The 23,959-nt window shown below is 43.7% G+C and overlaps 1 protein-coding gene across 1 annotated transcript in view; it reads right to left on the reverse strand.

Moving 5' to 3' along the window:
• Positions 1 to 16,260, reverse strand: part of PHACTR2 (phosphatase and actin regulator 2) — a 229,561-nt gene extending 213,301 nt beyond the window's left edge. The window contains exon 1 of the mRNA XM_074990449.1: positions 16,134 to 16,260. Within this exon, the coding sequence (XP_074846550.1) occupies positions 16,134 to 16,146 (13 nt within the window). The 5' untranslated portion in view covers positions 16,147 to 16,260. The remainder of the gene's footprint in view (positions 1 to 16,133) is intronic.
• Between the last annotated feature and the right edge of the window lie 7,699 nt (positions 16,261 to 23,959).

The raw sequence follows: 23,959 nt of genomic DNA on the forward strand, positions 1-23,959 counted from the left end.
CTGAGAGCAGAAGGCTGACGTTCCTGCCCCCCGCCCACCTCTGATGGTAAAATGCCTCTTGTCCTTGCTTAGCCACCCCCAAAGCCCCTGGTATGAACACCTTTACTGTTCCCTTGGGTGTGGGGGGGAAACACAATTAAGCTTGCAAAAACAGTGTCTTTATTGCTTATGTTGCATGGGGCAGGGCAGGGGAAGGCGGTTTACAGGACTTACAGGCCCCACACGTCATTCAGGAGGTACCTCCTGAAGGAGGGGAATGTTGCCTTCACTGAGATCTAACCGAGTCATGAGGCTTCTGAACCTGGCTTTTAAATGGCTAAATGCACATTCTACTACCATTCTGTATTTGCTCAACCTATATTTGAACTGCTCCTTCCTGCAATCCATGCTGCCTGTGTATGGCATTGTAACTAAGGGAGCAAGAGGTAAGCTGGTTCTCCCAGGATGACTATTGGCATCTCCGCATGTCCAATGGTAATTTTCTGGTCTGGGAAGAAAGTTCCCTTCTGCAGCTTTCTGAACAGACCAGAGTTCCTAAAAATGCATGCATCTTGCACTTTTCCTGATCATCCCGCACTGATGTCAGTGAAATAGCCCTTGTGATCCACCAACACCTGAAACACCATGGAGAAGTGTCCCTTGTGGTTTACGTACTCTGTGGCAAGGTGGCCTGGTGCCAAGATAGGGAGGTACATTTCATCTATTGCTCTGCTGCAGTTGGGGAATCCTACCACGGAAAAACTGTCCACTATGTCCTATACATGTCCCAGAATCACTGTCTTTCATAGCAAAAGAGTAATGATTGCCTTGTTTACCTGGATAACAGCAGGCCCCACTGTAGATATGCCCACTCTAGATTGATTGTCCATTAACCAGTAGCTGTCTGGTGTTGCAAGCTTCCACAGAGCTATTGCCACTTGCTTCTGAACAGTCAGAGCAGGTCTCACTTTGATCTCTCTGCACTTCGGAATAGGGGAAGGAATTCACAAATTCTCACAAAAGTGGCCCTACGCATGCGGGAGTTTTGCAGTCACTCCTGATCATCCTATGCCTGCAGAACAATGCGGTTCCACCAGTCCGAGTTTATTTCATGGCACCAGAACTAGCGCTCCACAGTGTACAAAGCCTCAAGTGCAGCCAGCATCTGCCTGTTCCTCCTCTCCAGTGTTTCACATATGAGTATGTCAATCTTCATCGCTCTGAAGGCTGCTTAGGCTCTGCACATAACTGAGCACCATGTGTGAGGTGCTTACAATACTTGCCACAACACTTTGAAGCTGCACGGGTTCCATGTTAGCCTTGCAATCGTGTCTGCACAGATATGAAAAAAGGGTGTGAAAACACTTTTTGCCATTGCTTGCAACAGGCAGGGAGAGGAGAGAAGTGCACCCACAGCACTTTTTTGTCCTGTCAGACCCTGGGATAAAAGGCTACAATGCAACAGGGCAACAGGAACTGTGGGATAGGTACCCACAGTGCATAGATGACTAAATCAAAGCTGGTAATCCTAACAGAGACTCACTCATACAGCTTCATGTGCCAGTGTGGACATGCACCCTTGACTTTACAAATTTGACCACATTTTCTAGTGTAGACATACCCTTAGGTACTTATGCAGCCTCCATTGCTGTGGAATCTGAGTGCTTCGCTGTCTTTACTACAGCTTCCCTGTGAGGCTGAGAAGTGCTATAATCCTATTTTTACAGACAAGGCATGGTGATTTCATCAACATCACAGCAGAAGTCTGCAATGGAAGAAGAAACTGACCTTACTGCATTTCCCTATGCTGAATATGGGACACGTAGTAAAATGACTTATACTCAAGTGAATTCAATGGCAATCAGAACTGTGCAGTACAAATATTCCAATTAACATCAAGTTGACTGAGCGCTGTTAAAAAAAAATACTGGGTGGCTAAAGTCATTTTATTTATCTTATCTTTAACGCTTGCATATTGAGAAGTGACTCTCCCATACACCTCCCGCACAGCAGGGGTGGGAGTATCTGACCGAACTGACCCAACCTTTCCACCCTAGTACTCTCTACCAACCATGGACCCACTTCTGGTACCTGATGCCACATCTTCTCCAGGCAACACATGGTGGGGAGGGGGCACACAGGGTCACAGCCTCCTGCCACAGATTTCTGTCAGGTTTCACAGTGGGGCATAACCAGCAGTGGGAGGGAAGGGATGAGAGCTGCTTCCAGCCACAGAGAGGTGGAGGTCCAGGGTCGGGATGACCTAGCCTGCGTATTGGAAAGGTCATCTCTTCCCTCCCACCCCTGTCCCTCACCCCCACCCTCCTGTGGCTGGAAGCAACTTGTCCCTTCCTGCCTGCACAGTGCTGAGTGACCACGAACATCTCTAAGATGCTATTGGCCACCAACATAACCCCAGCCACCTCCTGTTTCCTGGCTAAAGTGTGAGTGGGAAGGGTTAAGCCCTAAAGATGCATTGAGGACCAGGGCTCAGAATGTCTACAGAGACTTCAGTGGCTGGCAATGTGGTTAAGCACGGGAAGGTGCATAGTGGACTGAGCAGCTATGCACACCTCAGGGCAGAATATAGGGTGGAGGCTGTGTGTGAAGAGGGTGCTTTGCCCTTGCCCCAGGGGCTGATGTGGAGCCCGCAGGATCGGGGCACAAACAGGCTGGAAATAGCTTCCTTCCCACCTCTGCAAGTTTAATGGAAGGGTGGAGAAACTTCCATGTGCTAGTGCTATGTGGGGCTTTGGCACATGCAGGCATTGGTTTCTCCTAGGCAGCACCCTGTGCTGTAGGGTCTTGAGCTTTTCTTGGTGCCAGCCTAGCCAGAGGTGGGTGGGAGAAGAAGGAACCTACCAGGCAGTGTGTTGGAGAGCTGAATAATTTGACCAGGGGCTGTTTCTCTGCACAGCGCTGGGAGCAGGACACACTCTACTAGCGGGACAGGATATGGAGGAGCACTGGGGATGGGTGTGTGAACAGGAACAGCAGGGAATGGACAATGAGAGGGGAAGCACATGAGAGGGACAGCGGGGAAGCAGCACAGGTGACATGGAACAGGCTACTGCCTGCCTGTCTCTGCAGCTAGTAGCCAGCACTGGCTGGAAATGGGACAGGGGTGAAGGGGGCCTGCTGGCCAAGAGGAGGTACCACAGTAGGGACTGCACTGATGGACCTGCAGGTGGAGCAGCTGGCTCTGCATACTACAGTTGTGCCCAACCACCAGCCTGGCACATTTATCCCAATCATCAGCCACTGGAACCCCCCTCCCCAACTCAATGCTGGTGGGTGGGTAGCTGGGGAACAAGGATCTGGCTGGCAGCAGGCCCAACCAGTACTGATGGGAGGGGAGAGACAAAAAATAAGGGACAGTTGGCCCATTTTTTTTTTAGATAAAAGCAGGGACACCTGCAAGAGAGCTTAAATACAGGACTGTCCCGTTAAAAACAGTACATCTGGTCACCTTTTCACAAGGCCAGTCTTTCTTTCTGACGTACAAATTAAATAGAACAGACAATTGAATTTTGGAACCAAATGTGTTAACACGTTTCAAATCTTGATTTCCTAAGATTGCCAGTATTCAGTTATTAATTTCACTCCAAAGTAGGAAATTGTAACATTTAAATACTATTTTTGCAATAGTTATTGAGCACAGTTCCCATTTTTGGATGAAAAATTCCACTAGACCATCTGCAATAAAAGGTTATTTTAAAATCAGATGTAAGCTAATAAAAAAAATCCTCAAAATAACAATAGTACCATTACTAATTATTCACTCACTCAGTAAGCCTAAATATAGCTGTACATGTTTGAAGACAAAGAAGGCCTGCAATTAGGACACAAACTTTCAACTGCAAATTGGCCACAACCTATTCTTTCCTGTGTCCACAGACAACAATAAAAACCCCTACAAAACTAAAACTGCCTATCTACACCAATTCAACTCAGCACCCGTAATATATTTGCATAAGGTGTACATTAGTTACAAATGTACTTAGAAGCTATGATTCTCCACCAAGAATGGAAAAAAGAAAATGCGTGTGTCTTTACAAATGGTATGATACATTGGTTTGATATATTTTTAGGTCCTGATCCTGTGAGGTGGTGAGCACCCTCATCCTTTAGACCAGGCACTCAGCACCTTGGAGGATCAAGGCTTCAGTGATCAATTTAAGAAATTGGCTTTAATGATATTTTCACTAGATAAATTAACTGGTTTAGCTAGAGTTGCTTTGGAAAATGGCATTTCTCCCCAGGAGAAAACCTGATCTTCCTATTTTCCCCCAGATTCAGGGGCAGGAGGAGGAGTTGTAATTATAACATTTTGCTTGTATTTTAAAGTTTACACAAACTTGAATCTGAAACTTCGAAACATCAATTTAAATTTTTTTTGTGGTTCAGGTTTTCCCATTGGATTTTGGAAAATGCATTTGAAATCAGGATTTACTTGCGAAAAAACCCACACTTCCTCAGGAAACATTCTGGGTCCAAAAACTTCAAACAGATTCTAGACTTAGAAAAATTATGACACATTCAAAGCTCAGCTTTGTCCCTGAGTTTTGCCACTCTTCTTTCATGTCTGAAAATCTCCCCACTATTCCTACTATTTAATCTTCTCTTGCCATGACTCCTAAAAGGCATTTTGTTCCTTCCCCAGAATCTCCAAGAGATCTAACCAAGCTCTCCTCTTCTTGCGCAATTTCCAACCACCACTGTTTATTAACAATCTTCAAAAGCCTTCTTCAGCTTGAATTGCCCTTTTGTGGGCACCAACAAACCTAGTTTATGCTTGCTGGGTCCCAATCTCCATTCAAATCTCATTCAGGGAAGCTTCCTAGTCAAAGGGTCTCTAGAATGTATCATGTACCTCTGATCTGAGAAGCACTACAGCACAAATTTGTTGGAAGCTGTGGAAAATGGGGAGAGCCAGAAGAACTTCTGAGATTTTAATCAGAACTGAACTGCCCACTGATTTTCAGTCTCACCGTTTTGTGATGGTTGTCATGGTCTTGTAAAACTGGTCCAGATTTTCTAAAAAGAACACGTGGATCATGTTTTTGCCCTTTATTTTGCAATTTGGATGAGGGAGGGGAAGGATAGAAGTACTTTTTCCAGCTCCACCCACAACATACATTGTCATTTGAAAATACAATACACATTGTCATTTGAAATATGAACTTTTAGGGCAACCAGTTTAAATTTAACAAAAAGAAAACAAACTACTATGTACTAAATTCCTGAAATCCTCCAACAGTAAACTCTTTCATATCCAGCAGCTCCGGGACTGAGAGGATGCCAGATACTCAAATATTCTGGGCTGTGTCTACACATGCCACTTCCTCCAGAAGTGGCATGGTAATGAGCAACCAGTAAGATGCTAATGAGGCACAGATGTAAATTCCCATACCTTATTAGCATACGGTCACATGATTTGGAGTCTGGGAGAAGCTCTTTCAGACTCCAGAATACACATGTACATGCACAGCCCATGGGGATCTCTCCTGAGGAAGACAGGGCTTCAGGAGGAAGGGTTTTCTTCCTTTCTTCACTGTGGGCCACACATCAACATGGCTATTTTGGAGTCCAGAAGAGTTTCTTCCAGACCCTGAATCACGTGGCCATATGCTAATGAGGCACAGAACATTTACATCCATGCCTCATTAGCATATTCCAGGCTGCTCATCACCATGCCACTTCTGGAGGAAGTGGCATGCGTAGACACAGCCCTGGATAATTGAGATGTATACCTAGCCATGCATAACACTAAAGAAAAACAAAGATTAGATATTTAGGAACAAAACAAAAATATATGCCGGTACTTTATTTACCAACAACAGTAATATTGTACACTGTAAACTTACACTGTATTCATTAGTATTTACTTTCACTGTACTGTACTTATGGAAAATGTAACTCAAATTTACTTCTGGTTAAAATGATAGTTGAGAATTCCAGATGATAGAATGCCAGTTAAGAAAGTTTACTGTATTTACAGTAATATATTTTAGAAGAAATCAGCTGCATGCAGTATTTCAACCTCTAAGCAACAGACAAGACATCATCTGATAGAGGACCCAACCCCTCCAAAATGTCTATTGAGTACTTCTGGCAAAATAAGAAAGTGGACTTGGAAATTACACAAAAATGAGAGATGATGTTAATGCATACAGAAGGAACACAAGATCAATAATGTGAGAGAGATGGCAGAGTAGAAAAGCATGTCATTACCAAAGTACACAGCAGGTGATGCTGCTGTTTAACAGAGCTGTACTTGACATTCTTCACAGGAGGGCAAGGGAAGTTTGTGAGGATTGTTGACACTGATCTGATAAAGCTTCAGAGTGACAGAAAAAGTAATGTTTCTAAAGCCACCATTGATTTGATTCCTATAAGTTTAAGACTACTTCAGTGCTTCAACCTTTCATAAACTCCCAGATGCTAATGTTTTTAGACTTTCATAGTTCTAATAACCTTATTTTATATATTAAAGACACAGTTCTGATCTCATAAACAGTGTAAACAAAAACAAGCCCTCAGAAGTCAATGGAAACAGAGAGATAGCTGTGTTAGTCTGTATTCTACCAAAACAAAAAAGCAGTCATGTAGCACTTTAAAGACTAACAAAATAATTTATTAGGGCTATGTCTACACTAGCACACTACGTCGAAGTAAGAACATCAAAACAGGCTACTTCAACGCGTATCGTCTACATGTCCTCCAGGGCTGGTGCAGTCGACATTCAACATTGAAGTAGCGACAGGGAACATCGAAAGGAGCCGCCCTGGAAGGAAATGTGGAGTGTCCGTACACACAAGCGCTCTCTGTCGAAATAAGGGGCCAGCAAAGCTTGCGGACGAGGTCACAGGCTGGACTAGCCCTTCTGGGGCAAGAGCAAGCTGCTCCCTTAAAGGGCCCCCCCAGACACACATAGCCTGCACAGCACGAGGTCCAAGGAGCCGACAACTGGTTGCAGACCCCGTGCATACAGCATGGACCCCCAGCAGCAGCCAGAAGCCCTGAGCTAAGGGCTGCTACATGTGGCAACCATAAAGCCCAGCAGGGGCTGGACAGAGCGTCTCTCAACCCCTCAGCTGATGGCCGCCATGGAGGACCCCGCTATTTCGATGTAGCGGGACATGGATCGTCTACGCATGCCCTACTTCGACGTTGAACGTCAAAGTAGGGCACTATTCCCATCTTCGGATAGGAATAGCAATTTCGACATCTTGCCGCCTAACGTTGATTTCAACGTCAAAATAGTGCACAGTGTGTGTAGACAGCTTCGAAGTAGCCGGCTAGTGTAGATTCACCCTTGGTGATGAGCTTTTGTGGGACAGACCCACTTCTTCAGATGTATAGCCTTACCAGAACAGACTCAATATATAAAGCAGATGTCCAAACATTGTTATTGAGGTTGATCAAAACAAAAAAGCAGTCATACAGCACTTTAAAAAATAACAAAATAATTTATTAGGTGATGATAGAAGTCAATGAAGTTACAGTGGTATAAAAGTGGTAAGAGATGAGCCAAGACAAGGGTCTTGCTGTCTGTGTATTTACTTTACAGGATACCCAGCCTAACTCATAACATATACTAAGGGGAAGACAAAACCTCCCACACAAATGACAAGCAAGAATGTCCATTGTAATTAATATTTTTATGGTGTGATCTTTCAAAGACAAGCAAAAGGTAACAGAACTCAGGACACCAAACTCAGGATTTTTGGTCCCTCTCAGGAAACCTCTTCCAGATGAGCCGAGTGGTTTAATAGAGTAATTTTAGAAAATACTCCACTGCACAAGTAGCAACAAATACTAGGCAAATTAATGATGGTTATTAAAGGTTACTTTGTTACATTATATGGATACAGATGTCCCTTTGTAAAGAGCTTTGAGATCCACTGAATTCAAAATAGGAGCTACGTATTATTATTAGCAGCCTAAATATACTTGTAAATTAGCAGCTTGGACACCTAAACAACAACTGAGCACCTTAGGGGGGTTTCCATGGGCTCCAACACTGTGGAAAAAGAATAAGAATAGCCACCGGGTGCAGTCTTAGTTTAAAATTACACATTGAATGCTCCTATTTACCATGTAATGCACAAAGGAGGAAGACACATTTTTGTTGATATTCTGTATCATGGATGGGTTATAAATCTTACCTTGAAGCTTACAAACTGTATGCGTTTCTATCTTCATATGTTTATGACGTTTTGACAGGGTGTAAACTGGCCTTTGTGGCTCTCTAGAGAGGCCCAAAGTCCACCCCAGGAAAGTGGGAGGAAAAAGGCAGCAAAGACAGGTCCTTTGGGGTTACCTAGAGAGACCTCATTGGAGCAGTTATCGTGGAAGCTGGAGAGACCTCGTCCTCCAAGGCCTAGTGACAGCCACTTGGAACCTAGCAGGCCAGACAGAAGGAGCAGTGGGAGCTTAGCAGATCAGTTTCTAGCTGGTATCAGAGGTGGGAGGGGGAAAGGAAAGGTGTTTCCCTTTGGCTAAGGGAACTCAAGCAACAGACAGAGTTTGGTTTTGGCTACATTTTGCATAACTGGATTTGGAGGAGGAGAGAGAGGACATAAGAGCCTGAACCTAGAAAGCCATGTAGGGAGAAGTCCAGAAACATAGCAGAGAACTGGATGAAGCAGTACTTGGCAGCCGTGTAGAAGATTCCGGGTTTGGAACCCATACAAGCCAGCCTGGGTTCCCTCACTGACCACAGGTAAAGTGGATAAAGACCAAGAAGGGGATGGAAGTTATTTGTGAGTCTGATCAAAGAGTTAAATTTAAAGGCCCCAGAGCTAGGGCTCAAGACCCTAGTGAGGGCAAAGTAAACTATTTATTGGACTTTTCCTATTCTGGAAAGGGTTCATTCGGACTTTGTAATAAGGCCAAAGGGCCAAGCCACTGTAGACTTATCAGGTGTTGCTGGCAGCCTGCAGGAGAAAAGGTACAGTATGACGCCCAGCCACTCAGGGGTGTTCAAGAGTGGACTGTCCCACTACAATCACATGTAGCTGTTTAAAGCAGTGGTTCTCAACTCAGGGTACATGTATCCATGGGGGTATGCAGACCTCTTCCAGAGCGTACATTAATTCAGTGTGTCTCAGACTTTTTTATGAATAAAAAAATTGGTCTTATGTTCTCTCTCTTATTTATCCTTTTTGCTCAGTCAAGTAAAAATCACAAGTTTAGTGCCCATAAGCAATTTCTTCCAACCAACCAGTTACGATTCATAAGTAACAGAGAGGTAGCTGTGTTAATCTGTATGCCAACAAAACAAAATCACTTTATCAGATCTGTTCCACGAAAGCTCACCCCCTTACAAATAGTTTTGTTAGTCTTTAAAGTGCTACATTTCTGCTGTTTTGTTCAGTTAAAATTACGTTGTTTAAACAAATGTGTTGCAATGGTAGAAAAAATTGTATCTGAAAATTGTAGGTAGTGGGGGGTACTTATTTTTTTTAAAGTACTTTATAAAAAAAATGAGAAACACTGGTTTACAGGATACGTACTTCTACCCACATGCAGTTCTGAAGGCCATAAAGGGGCTCTATTTCATGACATGAGAAAACAGAAGAATAAATAACCAATCAGGTGAAATATTTAGCTTTTGGTTTTTCAAAATCTTACGTTGGTCAGGAAAGAAAGGTGGAAAAATTCTTTTGCAATGGATCTTTTAATAGGCCACGCAAGCGTCATACTTCAGTTGAGATCTGATATTAAATGGTTACTCAGTAGAGGCTTCACTTTAGCAGGAAGTGAAGGATGCCAAAGGCCATGGGAAACTAAAATACAGTGGCAAAATGCTAAGCAGATCACACAGCCAGTAGCTGATTCATTGCCACAAATGCATGCTCTATCATGTAGTGCAAATGTTTGTAACCTGCTTTCTACTTAGCTAGTTGTAGAGATCATTACCACATTAAGATAATGTTCATCCTGGGCCCACATATAGAATTGATTCTAAAGTGCTGAATGGTCAGTCATTCCAGTTATAAAAATGACTTACCACTGTGTTTTTTAAACCATGGAGCACCCACCCTTCATCAAGGACACTACTGTTTCCTACAAATGTCAACAGGCAGCAAAATTTGCTATGTTCAATATAAAAACCGTAGATTCTTACCTTTTAGGCAATACAGGTATCAGTGGGTAAGCTCTTGTTCACCCAGCTTTTTTACGCATACTTCAGCATATTGAAAGATTATGATTCATAGAAACTTCATATTTTGCAGTAAATGTAGTATGAAAAAAATGTACACTGACAGTTGACATTCTCCTTAGAACTTTGAAACTAGTAGTGATGCGTAATGATGAAAACAGTCCAGTTTCATGTTACGTGACAATGGCGGCAAGACGCATACTGATTAAAAAGAAATATGTGTATGTATTTCATAAACACTTGCTTGTCAAAGTATGAGTGGGTTTCTCTTCTATTCTCAATAGTACAGATTTTAAATATAATGAAAAAGATCAAGAGCCTACCATGTTAGTAAAAGGATATACAATTTCTTAGAAATTACACAGGTTTTTCCTAGTTGCTGAGCTCAACCAAAATACAGGTTGAACCTCACTTACCCAGCACTCTCTCAGCCGGCAACATCTGTAATCAACATGATTGTAGGTAGCCAGATGACCACTTGTGAGTGTGGCCAACTTTCTCATGAAGCTTGTTTACGATCATCAGTCCTGGCTCTCAGTGTTCTGTGCTGTTATTTAGCTGTAATTTACCCTTAAATGTCATCTAAGAACCCAGTAAGCAGTAGAAGTGTTGACAATGCCGCTCTACAATATTAACCTCCCGTGGTCTGGCAAATTCTCTCGTTTGGTACCAGTCACACCCTCAGGGTGTCAGACTAGTGAGGTTCAACCTGCAATGATTTGTCTCTTTCTACTGCAAATCTCTCAAATTTATCTGTTTTAAACCTCCTGTAATTTCTGTTCTTTAATCTATGCTGTAAATAAATCCTGCAAAAGCCTGCTCAATGAAAGTGTATATTTCATTTATACTTTTCTCCTTTTTCAAATATTATGTAATTTTCATACACTTGCAAAGATCATTACTATACATCTGAGTATACTCCACTAGCATGAGATGCTGGTGCCCCTCAAAAATCACTACCTCCCTCATTCACAGACTGAAAGATGCTCTCTGCCCTACAGCCCCACTCAGTGTAAGCATGACATGTTTGTTTGCAAGTGTTGGATATCTGCACCTCCCATGGGTCAGTTACAACACGGGGTGTCTGGTAAATGTGAAAATGAGACCCCAAAATTATGGAGCCCAATCTGTAGCCAGTTCTGAAGACTTTGGCCAAAGTGACTTACCCCTGTCAAATATGAAGGACCAAATTCAGAGATTAGGCTAAATGAGTCAAAACAAGCACAAAGAGCTAATCACCACCTAATCTCTTCCACTACCAAGGCAGTCTGACCTTAATGAGTCAAATCAATTCATATGTGGAGCTCATGTGCCTGTGAGTTCTATGTTCCAGACTGTTTCTGGGCACTAATACATCTTGTGCCATCAAACTCCTTTTAGTTGCATCTGCCAAGAATGTTGCACTTGCTGTTGTCTGATAATAGTCTGGGAGCCACAATTCACTTCTTGGTGACTTTCAGGCTAGATTACAGAAACTCATTGGTTCTGGAAATAAGTGCACCAACCATAAAAACCCCCTACCTGTTCAAAATGTATTAGCTCTCTTCCTGAGCAAAACATGCCATCAAAAACACATTACCCTGGTGCTCTGTTCACTACATTCGTTCATCACAGAACATTGTGTTTTGTGTTAATTTCAACATGGTGGTGATTCTAAATTACCTTTCCACACACCCCAAGTGGGGCCATATTGAAATAAATTATCCTGGACTGACCAATCCTCTAAGGACCACTCTGCTGGCTATGGATGGCCAGAATACACTATACTTTGGCTCGGCCTTTAGCCCGTAGCCAACCCCTTGTGTCACATCATTCCATAACTCACAATGAAATGCCAGCCACACTGGTTGAATCCCTGACTGCATTCTTTGGACAACTCTCCAGTCCCTTTCCTCCACTTAAGCTGCACAATGGTTGGTGATGGGTTCCAAAAATGTACCCTTTCATACTCCAAGCGCATCCACTGGCATTAGAACAGGTTATCTAAACAAACAACTTCTTGCAAAGGAGCAACCCCAAAGACATCCACAGGAAAAACTGAATTGTCAATCACAGGGATTTAACTCATGAATTCTTTCTTAGTAACTGCCAAAAGTGGGTGGCAATTAAGCCATTGGACTAGAGAATTGATCATACGCACATCCTTCAGTTCCTCCCTCACAACTGAGGCACACTAGGGATATGAGAATATTTATTTAATGTCCCTTAATTCCTGACATTTAATTCGCATGCTTACAAGTCAAGTTGCTACCAAAGGGGCAGATTATGCCACTTTTATTCACTCTTAAGTAGTACCTTGTGTTGCCAATAATCCCATTAAAATGAATGAAAATTCTAATTTGGGGGTAATGCGTCACTCAGCATGACTGGGATTAACGCTGTTTGGCCTAAAAAGAAGAAGAAAATAATCTTCCATCATTTATCCTAGGATAGGTTCCTTTTAGAAAAAAAAGTATTTTACATTTTATTAGTCTCAAAAGTAGGATGGCAGTTGATGGCAGGCTACCGTAAAAAGAGATGCCAGGAAACTTACTTTCAGGATATAGAAAAAGCCTAGATTCATTAAGCTGTTCAGATATAGAGATTGCTTGTCTGGAATAACAGGCAGATGGATTTTGTGAGCCATTGCCAAAACTGCTTTTAGAAATCTTGGTGTAATTATTGCAACTAGACAATCTCCATTAACATTGTCCCTCAAAAAACTGATGCCCATTCAGTGGCACATTCATTGATGACTAAAATGGCAGAATAACCTTCTTGTAAGGTATTGATTGTTCAGAAAATGGATCAAACTTTGTTCTCATATGTCAGCACAACTGAGATCAAAATCTGACTGATGGGGACAAAAATACCATGTCAGTAGGTGCTGTTTTATTTCATTCTAATATACTGTGTCTGGACAAATTTTGGAAGGGGCAAAAGGGAAAAACTGTGAACAGATTTTTTAAGTTCCTTCTAAATAGGGGCACTTGGCATGCTTGTGATATCTGTGATGTGATGAGTGACCGACTATAAATTAATAATCTTAGGGCTACAGGAAAATATAGGGGCAAAAAAAACATATTGTAACTCCAAGCACACCAAGTTTCACTCCCACTTATGTTTGCTTTCCTGGTTTTTGGAATGAGAAATTTTTTGTAAAAATGCTGTATTAAAATATTTCTAATAACCATATTAAAATGTAACAGCTTTGCATTTTTATACACGTGTTCCTTTTTTAAAAATGGAATACATACCTATATTACCTGACCTTCCATTGTGCATATGCATAGCTGGAAAAACCCAAGGAAGAGAGATGGAGTAAATATAGCAGTTAAAAAATCAGAAGGCATTATTTGTCAGTTGCTGGCAGGAAGCACATCTTTGAAGGGTTTTGGGTTATAAAAAAAAAAAAAAAAGACAAGGGCAGGAAGGGAGGCCTAATTCACCTCATGTAATGCAAGTAAACTCTAAAAATAAATACTGCTGAAAGGAAATGTCCACATCATAGAAGTCATGACAGTTGACACTAATCCTTTATTGGCAGTCTTGGCAAATGAACTAAAGACTGAACACACATGGAGGTTGAACACTATCACCACTAGGCATGGATTGAGGCACATGAGGCAGGCAGCCGGGTATCTTACAGGGCTGCAGGCTGTGCTGTACCTGTTCTGGCTTTCATCTCACTTGCTTCACATAAACAAATGGTCGCCTCTACTTGCAGCACCCTTCACCAGCCTGGAATTTACTTGAACACTGTTCAAGAGGAAGAGATATGGAAAGAAAAAGGAAAGATGAGGTGCGGAAACTGGCATATGATTTTTGTCAGTAAAACAGTTTCAGACTAAATCTAATATCAGCCCTTTTTTGCGTTTTGCTTCCCTGTGAGTGTGCAAGAAGCCTCCCCTCCCACTTGTGTTCTCTGCACAGCTGCCAGATGGATTCCTGTTGGGTCTCCCTAAGCAAAGGGACTTCTCCCACCTAGCATTTCCTGTGGTGCCAGTGACATTAGAGCACAGTGTCCTTCATACCAGACAGCACTGCTGGCTAAGTGCAGTTTGCAGCTCTCCCATCATTATCTGAATAGACGCTGCAGCGGATGTGCTGGCTTGCTCTGTACACTCGGGAGCTCCGGAAAGCACCCTGAAGCACAATCCCTTATTGTGGTTTGGCTCCGCATCAACCTCCATGGAAGTCCACATGTATAGCATAACAGAATCCAAAACATCTCAGGCCAAATCCTTACCTGATGTAAACTGCATAGTTTCATTTAACTCGGTGGATTAGTGCTGATTTACATCAGCTGAGGATCTGGGTTGCCTTTTTCCAAGTGAGTGTACACATGCAGATCTGTATTGCAGGATGCAACTAGGTTCTGCTCTTTTTAAAATGAGCCACAAGAAAGGACCAAAAAGACCATAGCCTGATTTTTAAGTTTTGCCACTTTAAAATGTCTACAGTGAAGACTGTGATCCTCATCTCCCTGAAGTTTCTGCTTGAAATTCACCCTGGACCTCTTTGGAAGCCTCACTTGTATCAGAGTCAAATTACACCAGAGATGTACCCCTGTAACTTCCACTGAAATAGGTAGACTGTGAACTCCTGACTGTGGACAGAATTTTGCCTTACAAGTTTTTGTCCCATCAGAAACCCCACCTTTGTTGGTGAACCAGTAAATATGAAAGATTTGATGATACAGGTTGATCTCCTCTATTCCGGCACCCTGGGGACCTCAGTGGTGCTGAACAAGAGAATTTGTCAAACCAAGGGGGGGTAAATGTTGTATAGCAGCAGTACCAACACTTTCACTGCTTATTGGGGTCATGGAAGACATTTAGGGATAAATAACAGTTTCATATCAGTACAGAACACCAAGAGCAGGACTGGTGTCTTTAAACAAACTTTATGGGACCATGGGAAACTTGGCCACCCCCATGGTAAGTGATCCTCCAGCTAACTAAAATCATGACAGATTACGGATGTTGCCACACAGGAGTGTGCCCTATTAGAGAGGTTCAAACTATAGTAACAAAATAACATTTTAATGGAAAGCAGTAAAATACAATGCAATTCTCACTCCAAGCCAGATCCTACAGCTTTTACTCAGGGAAAGTTCTCTTGAAGTAGGACAAATTGAGCTCTGTGTGAGACAGGCCATCAGCCCCACTTCTCTGAATTCGGGTTCCCTTTCAGAATATTTCACAGTTTCTTTGCAAAGCTTCCTAAAACACTCACATGAAATATTATATACTTGAGGAAAGTCAGTTCAAAAAACTCTAATGCTGGGCAGCGCACTAATAGCACTTCCAAAATAGAAGGGAACACCCACACAATAAGTAATGAGCATGACAAAGGGATTTACATCTCGTAAACTGACAGCCTGTACAAACAAACAGTGATATTCAGTCACAGCATAGACTGATCGTGAGTGCCCAGTCATACTGAAGTCAAAACGAATTTGGGGCACTCCTTGCCTCTCAGGATCAGCCCCAGGTTGAAACCAACTAAGATCTTGTAAACAAACCCTAAACTCATTCTGGTTTTGGAGCGCATCAGACGGGTTCCCACCCTGCATTTTCCTGTTTAGCAACACTTTGGATGTAAGACACCAACATGCAACCCCACAACTTTCAAGGTGATGCTGCTTGGTGAAGCTGGAGAGAGAGGTGCCTCTTGGTGCTTGCTCTAAACCGTGGCTGCAGCAGCATGCCCGCTGGCATCTTCCACCCTCAGCACTTTGCAAGGTTTGTAAACACCAGCCACCCGTTAAACTATCTGTATGTCTCCAAGCAGCTCCTCAGACTCCTGGAGAGCCTGATACAAAACCCAACCGGCCTGGGATTGACATGGGCACCCCTGGCCCCAAAGCCCCACCAGGGGCACACCTGCAGCAAAAGCTCCGAGAGTAGCAGGTAGGGAGAGTCTGGGTTAGCTGACAGCAGGTGGGATCAGCCTAGCAGCCCTTTCCCTGGCCCTCCCAATGACGGACCACCCCGCTCACCTGAGCCCGTCATGGTGCCCCTGAACAGGGGGCTTCTCCTGGAGGAGCAGAAGGAGGAGATATCGCTCTGGGAGCGGCCTCGGGGGCCAGGATCCCCGGGCAGCAGCCAACCGGCTGGAGACGCTGCCTCGGCTGCACTCTCCTTCCTGCCCTCCGCCTCCATCTCCAGCTGGGCGGAGAGCTGCAGCCCTGGAGCTGCGAGCCGGGCTGGGGAGGGGGCGCAGCGCAGAGCCGCGGGGACCGGCTCCTACCGCTCTGCCGGGCACTCAGCTAGCCAGGGCGGGCGCCGGCGGGAGAGAGGCGAGAGAAAAGTTTGCACAGGAAGGAGCCGCCCACTGGCTCACAAGTGCAATCAGATCCCAGCGCTGCCCTCAGAGACGTGCCTGCGCGCTGCCTGCCTGCCTGACCCACCGACCGACCGACCTTCCTCAGCCGGCCGGCCGGCTCCAGGGAACGCTACTGGGCAGCTCCCGCCTTTGAAAAGAGGGGGGCTACGCGGGTGCGTGTGGGGTGGGGTTGGAATTAATGGGGGACCAGGGACTATTGCGTCTCATCTTTTCAGGCCCAAGACCTTTGCGTACCACACCAGCAGCAGAGAGGAAGAGAAGGCCTGCAGGCACACAGCTGCCTAGGCACACGGTCAAAGTAGCTATAAGGTGTGGGTGGGCTTTTGTGTGATACACGAGTGTGGCTTTTTCAAAGTTCAGCCTAACCACTTCTTACCTTAGCCCTTCCTGGCTGCCTCACAGACACCCTGGGTCTGATTCTCCACTACTTTGCACCTACTGTAGCTATTTCCATGTGCACAAAGTGGAGGCAAAAAGCTTTTTCCAATCCAGTAGCATTTTATACCCATTTGTGCAAGTGTAAAATCACCCAGTTAGGGGCAAGTCAGTAGAGAATTGTGCCATGCCTGTGTAGAACAGGATTGCCATATTTGAACTTAAAAAAAAAAAGGAGGACACCCATCAGAGGTGGTGTCTCTTTTTTGAAAACTCAAATATGCCAACCCTCATATAGAAGGAAAGCAGACTCTTTGTACTCTCAACACCTAATCCTTCTTCCCTTATGGCAGTAAGCAGCTGTCCCAGTGATGTGACAATCAATAGTTTTCGACTTCGTTTCCTATGCCCAGAAACTGTGATGATCAGTGAGACAAAAGCTAAGAAATAGAGAGTATCAATTTTCTTTTGTGTACAGGATGCCTTATTTTCTCCGCCTCCTGACCTATGGAACAAAGAAGTTGCTTGGTGTATCACTCAACCCGTAGTTACTGTGATGAGTCAAATCTGCCTAACATGCAGTTTAATGTTAAAGAGACAGTTTTGCTTCTTCTTGATACAGTCACTATCTTCTGTTTTATGTGACAAATTCTAAACACATTAGAAATCATTCCTTCTCCCTTGAAATCAGTAGTGGAAGTTTCAGTGGAAGCAAAATCAGGCTCTTTATTTCAGTATTTCTCTCCTTTTTAATTTTAGTTTTGTAAAATCTAAGTCATCATTAAAGCAACATGACAGTCAATGGAAAATCCATTCGCTTCATTGCTTCTATTAGTTAAGTAATTTCAGATCCTCACGGTAGATTACGGTTATCAAGAAAAAGATAGATATGAAAATCTAAAGCAGAGGCTCTCAGCCTCTCCAGACTACTATATCCCTGTCAGAAGTCTGATTTGTTCTGCATACCCCCAAGTCTGACCCCACAAAAAGCTATTTACTTACAAGATCAGATCTAAAAATACAAAAGTGTCACAGCACACTACTACTGCACCATTGCTTACTGTCTTACTTTTGCCTTATAACTATATCTGATGCTTGGGTCCTTCAAGTGGTGGGTGCATGAGACAGGGCAGGAGCTTGGGGATGTGGGAGAGCTCCGGGGGGAGGGGGGGTCAGGAATCAGGGTTCAGGGTGAGGAAGGGCCCAGAGCAGGTAGTGAGGGTGCCAGAGTTAGGGCAAGAGGTTGGGAGGTGTTTGTGGAGGGCTCAAGGGGCCATGCTGCCTGGCCACTGGCTTACTCCCCAGGGCTGTAGTTTTGGGGGGCTGTCAGGATGGTGCTGACCCCTCTCCTGGGCTGTCCAGGGCAGCAGGAGCTTCTCCCCAGGGTAGCATAGGCATTGTTGTCCAGCTGGTGGCTCCACTGGGGCTCTCCAGGGCTGTCAGAGACCATGCTTGCTGCTGCCTGTGCTCATTAGGGAATGTAACTCTCCCTGCTATCAGAGCCCTCCCTTTCTGTTTGATGAGAAACAATCACATTCCACACACATCCCATTGTCCTGGCTCAACCAAACCCTTACGTTGCTTTAAGTTATGAAAGGAAGAAGCTGCATGCCAAATTCAGTGGTCCTAGCTCTTACCATTTAGGAAGATTGCTTAAACAAATGCATGAACTCAAATATACAATAGATAAATCAACTGGAATATAAATATTGTACATACAGTTTAATACATAAACAAGTCATGATCTGTATCAAATTTTAGGTTATACTGACTTGAGAAGTAAATGTTATGAAACCTGATGTACAGTTAGGCAAATATAATGATGAACTAATGTATCCTCTGGAAGACCTCTGTGTTCTCCAAGTGTATGCATACTCCTGGCTGAGGACCATTGGTATAAAGTGTGCACAACCAATATTACAGCCATTAGAAGACATGGATTGTGGAAGTTCTACCAATAGCAGTTGTATTTCCTTAGGAAGCTAACTGCTTCTCTGGCTTTATTTCTTAAGCAGCTTAAAGCTTAGAGCAGCACAAGGGACTAAAGTTTCTGCACTGTATTGACTCTTCCGCAGGTGTCATCTTTGCTAAAATCCTGGCTCCACTGAAGTCAGTGACAAAACTCCTATTTGACTTCAGTGGGGCCAGGATTTTACCCTGTTTTTCTAATCCATCAAATAGAGTACAAAATTGCTGGGCATAGGAAACAAAATGGAAAACTATTGTCCTCTGGTTCATTCCCCCACCCAACCCTAACCTACCTATCTATCCTCTGAGATGCAAATGTGTGATCTGCTGGCCACAGTCAGTCAAGTCACACTACTCTGCAGGGCAGCACAGCCCAATGCTAGTATGTCTATTGCTAGACAAAGGAAGAAGGGGCAACAGCCCCAGTAGGGGGACCCAGGCCCACCCACTCCATCAGCCCCCAACTCATAGCCCTGTTAGTGGCTAAGTGGTTCACCACTAGCCCAGTGGGGATTCCCAATCAAAATGCACTGGACTCACTGGAGTGGGAGGTACCACTCATGCATCCTGCATGGTGCACACTACCATCTCTAGCATCATGGCAATCCATCCGGTTTCAGGGTCCTTAGTTCTGCAGCTCCCATCTCTCTCCAGGACTCTACTGGCTCTGAAGGATTGTCCCAATCTCCAGGGTCTCTAGGTCCCACTGTCTAGCTCTGCAGCTGGTTCACCTCTGGAGCTTCTGTAACACATCCTTTCTCTCTAGCAGCCAGCACAGACTAAACTGAGTTGCTCCATTTTATACTAACTCCACACTTGGAGCATGCGCAGCAGAGTGAAAGGGGCATGTCTTTCTCAGCCCCTATAGCAGGGTTAACTCTCTCATGCCCTGTGTGGGGTGAGGGCACCCTATGACAATGCCATTAAAGCAAGTTAACAAAATACACACAGTGTGATGCAAAATTCTTGGAAGTCAATAAGAATTTATTGACTCAAATAGGCTTTGGATTAGAGCCATGAGCTGTTTTTGGACCATTTTTTCCTTCAAAGCATTTAAGCCATCAAAGCGGCATGTAAGATGAGCTGCACAGCATTGCACTACTTTTAAAGAGTACATTTTAAAAGGCCTACAAGTAAGGAGCACTTGTGTGTCTGAAATCTTTTAGTGAAGGGAGAAGCTGCAGAATGTGAGAAAGCTACAAGATCAGAGAAACTGGAATAGAAACAAAATAACAAGAGACAGGAAGTACCTGGTGAGGAGCAAAGTGACAGCTAAAGGAACGAAGGTAAGAGAAAATATTTTGCAGAAACCGAGTCAACTTTGAGAACAAAATAGGCAGATACCTAAATGAAAAGGCAGCATGAAAAGCAAAAATTCAGGTGCTCTTATTTCTAAATGTAAAACACCATTAGAAATTAATGTGAGCCATCAGAATTACTGATACTACAAGAGCCATGATGCATTAACCAGCCAATAACTTGAAGTGCACATCAAAATGTTATACAACTGAAAATATTAAATATTATGTCCTTGTTTTTAAAGCCATTCAACGGGGAACAGGAATATTGTCTGCCTTAGTACTGGCACGTGACAAGGATGTTGTTTATTCTGCTGTCATTTTTGAGATGAGAAACATCATGAGAAACAGTGCCTGGTGAATTCCTCACATGGTCACTTTGCTCTTTCACTGCTAGTATTCCAAATATGATTAATTAATTAATGGTAGTCCGTTGATCCGATGATGACAAATCTGTGCAGATCATCTGTTATTGGTCTCATGATGTGCCCTCTGGTGACTGTATAAGCCAGTTCTAGAGGTGCACATTTTGCCGCAGGTGGTGCATGGGAAGTTTGCAATCTGTGGGCTGTGCATTGCTGATGCTCTGTGACGTCATTCGCGTGCCTCTTGTAGACTCCGGCAGCGGTGTTCCTCAAAGGCAATGCAGGTATTTCTGACTGTTGCACGCCACTGTGTTCTGTCACTGGCAGCGTCCTCAAGATCCCTAGGTTTGATACTTCTGTACTGCAGATTGGCTTTGATGGTATCCTTGTAGCGTTTCCGTGGATGACCTATATGCCGGATGCCCTGGGAGAGTTCACCATGCAGAAGTTGGCGAGGGATTCTGTTGGCATCCATGTGGCTGACATGACCGGTCCAACGTAGTTGTGACTTCATCATCATCACTTCAATGCTTGTCATCTGGGCTCTCTCGAGGACCTCAAGATCGGGCACTTTGTTTTGCCAGAGGATCTTCATGATGTTACAGAGGCAGCACATGTGGAATGCTTTGAGCTGCTTGATGTGACACCTATATAGTGTCCATGTTTCGCACCTGTACAAAAGAGATGAGAGAACAACAGCTCTGTACACAAGCAGTTTTGTTGACATCCGGGTGTTATGGTGGTTTAGAACTTTGACACACAGACAGCCAAGTGCCTGGCTCACTTTGGATATTCATGCATTGATCTCATTATCCAGTGATCCATCACTGGATATGACATTACCCAGGTATTTAAAGTTCTCCACTACTTTAAGCTGAGTGCCGTCAATGGAGATACTCGGGACAGGAGCATTTGATCCAGGTGCAAGTTGATGGAGAACTTCTGTCTTTCCGAGGCTGATAGTTAGTCTGAAAAGTTGTGAGGCCTCAGCAAACTTGTTGACAATGTGCTGAAGATCATTTTCAGTGTGAGCAATAAGGGCACAGTCGTCAGCAAAGAGTGCCTCAGAAAGGAGTTTCTGCACTGTCTTAGTCTTTGCATTCAGGCAATGGAGGTCAAAAAGTGAACCATCATGCCGGTATTTCAAGTATATACCTCGGTCCAGATCTTTCATTGCATGGTTAAGGACACATGCAAAGTACAGGTTAAATAAGAGAGGAGCGAGAGAACACATCCTTGTTTCACGCCGTTGGTGATGTTGAAGGGCGCTCATGTGGCTCCATCAGACAGTACTTCACCTGTCATGTCGTCATGGAAAAGGCGTATAATCTGGACAAATTTTCTTGGGCAGCCAAGTCATATTAGAATGGTCCAAAGGGCTTCCCTGTTGACGGTATCAAATGCCTTTGTCAGATCTATGAAGACAGCATACAGGTGCATGTTCTGTTCAATGCACTTCTCTTGTATTTGTCTGACAGCAAACACCATATCGGCTGTGCTCCAACCAGGTCGAAAACTGCATTGACTTTCAGGTAGATTTGCCTCAGAAATACTGGCTATTAGGCGGTTCAAGATGATGAGGGCGATGATCTTCCCTCCAACGGAGAGGAGGGATATGCCTCTGTAGTTTCCACATTCTGCTTTGCTGCCTTTATTCTTAAAAAGGGGGACAATAATAGCATTGTGGAGGTCCTTTGGTATGTTTTCATCCTCCCAGATGCTGATGATCACGCTATGGAACGCTGCTAGTGCTCCTGGACTTGCCGCTTTATATCTCTCTGCTGGTATCCCATCTTTTCCAGGAGCTTTTCCTGAACTCATGTGGCTAACAGCTTTCTTAATCTCATCTATAGTGGGCGGAAAGTCAAGATCTGTCAGGACAAGTTGTTGTGGAACTGCATTGTGGATATTATTATTCACAGGAAACAGTGCCTGGTGAATTCCTCACACGGTCACTTTGCTCTTTCACTGCTAGTATTCCAAATATGATTCAATGTTAAATAACACTAGGCCAGTGCTCTTTTTTTCAGAATCTTTTCAAAACTAATCTCCTTTCAGAGTTGTTGGAGTCTGCTAAAGGTACCCATAAGTACTCCCTGAGACAATCCTCCTATTTCTATCTGTATGCAGGAGATGTCTTTCCTCCTGTCCTACCCTTCCACAGGCATCAGATATTGGAAAATGTGCTGCAGTAATGCACCCTAGTTAGCCCTGCAGAGACCACGTTTGGAGAAATGTCAGCCAGATTAGAGAACAGATGGATGACTAGGGCTGGAAATAGAGTGAATTTGGGAGGGATTCCTCTTTCTCTACTGTTGGGGCAGGAGGATGCTTGGGGAAAAGGACTACTGGAGACGGCTGGTGGACCTAACGGTCTTCTGCAGACCACAGAGGACAGGAATTAGAAGCTGAGTGGTGGCTGGAGAGCACGTATATTAACCAGTAGAGATATCTATGGAATCACAACACAGAAACAGCATTGAGGAGTTGAACCAGCAGTCATCATGACACAAGTGGACTCCTTCATTCAAGTATATTGCAACAAACAGGACTGTGGTTGGAGAATATGAACAGGTGGAAGTAGTGAGGTATGTGGAGAGTTATGATTACTGCAGATGATTAGCTAGGGACTGTGCACACAGTTTGTCTGTACCAAAACAGCCTATTTTTTCCTTTACTCTGTCCTTTAGTTACCCTCCCCACAACACTTTTTTGTCTTGTTTTGTCATTTATACAGTAAGGAAGGGGGAGTAACTTAGTATGTATTCATATGATCCCTAACATAATGGGGCCTTGACCTAGTAGGGTGCTCTAGGCACTACCACAATGTACACAACGATGACACCACATGTGATGAATGGTGCAGCACAGTTTCAATCAGCACAATTTCTCACCTGAGAATACCATGAACACAGTGAACATTCATGCTCACCTTTGAACATTCCCATGATTTCTTAGAGACAAGGTGGGCGAGATAATATTTTTTATCAGATCAATTTCTGTCAGTGAGAGAGAAAAGTTTTTGAACAACACAAAGCTGTTTTTAACTTTTTTTTTAAATAATCTTCTTTGAAAACTTCCCTGCACCTGCCAGGAACAACTTCTTCTACCTCAGAGTTTTAACACTGAAATATTGCTCAAATATAAGCACTGTACTATGAAATCTTAAACTCAAGCATTTCAGCTGTTTAATGTACCATGACTGCCCTAAGTACATTACACAAACACCTCCATTTCTACCAGCAACTCTCTGAAATACTGCCACTTTGTGGCAATTCAAGGTTATGGCAGACGAAACACATTTCCCGAATTATCTGTGCACCAATAAAATTTCAGAAATAAATAATTTGGCAGAAGGGCTGGTTAAAACGGTGCATATTTTGGAGAAGAATGTATTGACGTTTATTTTACTTTTACCGATTCAAACAGGTCTAGTGAGTACAATGAAGCACTTTTCTAGACATTTATTCAGA

Source organism: Carettochelys insculpta, chromosome 3 (genome assembly GCF_033958435.1).
Source record: "Carettochelys insculpta isolate YL-2023 chromosome 3, ASM3395843v1, whole genome shotgun sequence".
In the NCBI taxonomy this organism is placed as follows: domain Eukaryota; kingdom Metazoa; phylum Chordata; order Testudines; family Carettochelyidae; genus Carettochelys; species Carettochelys insculpta.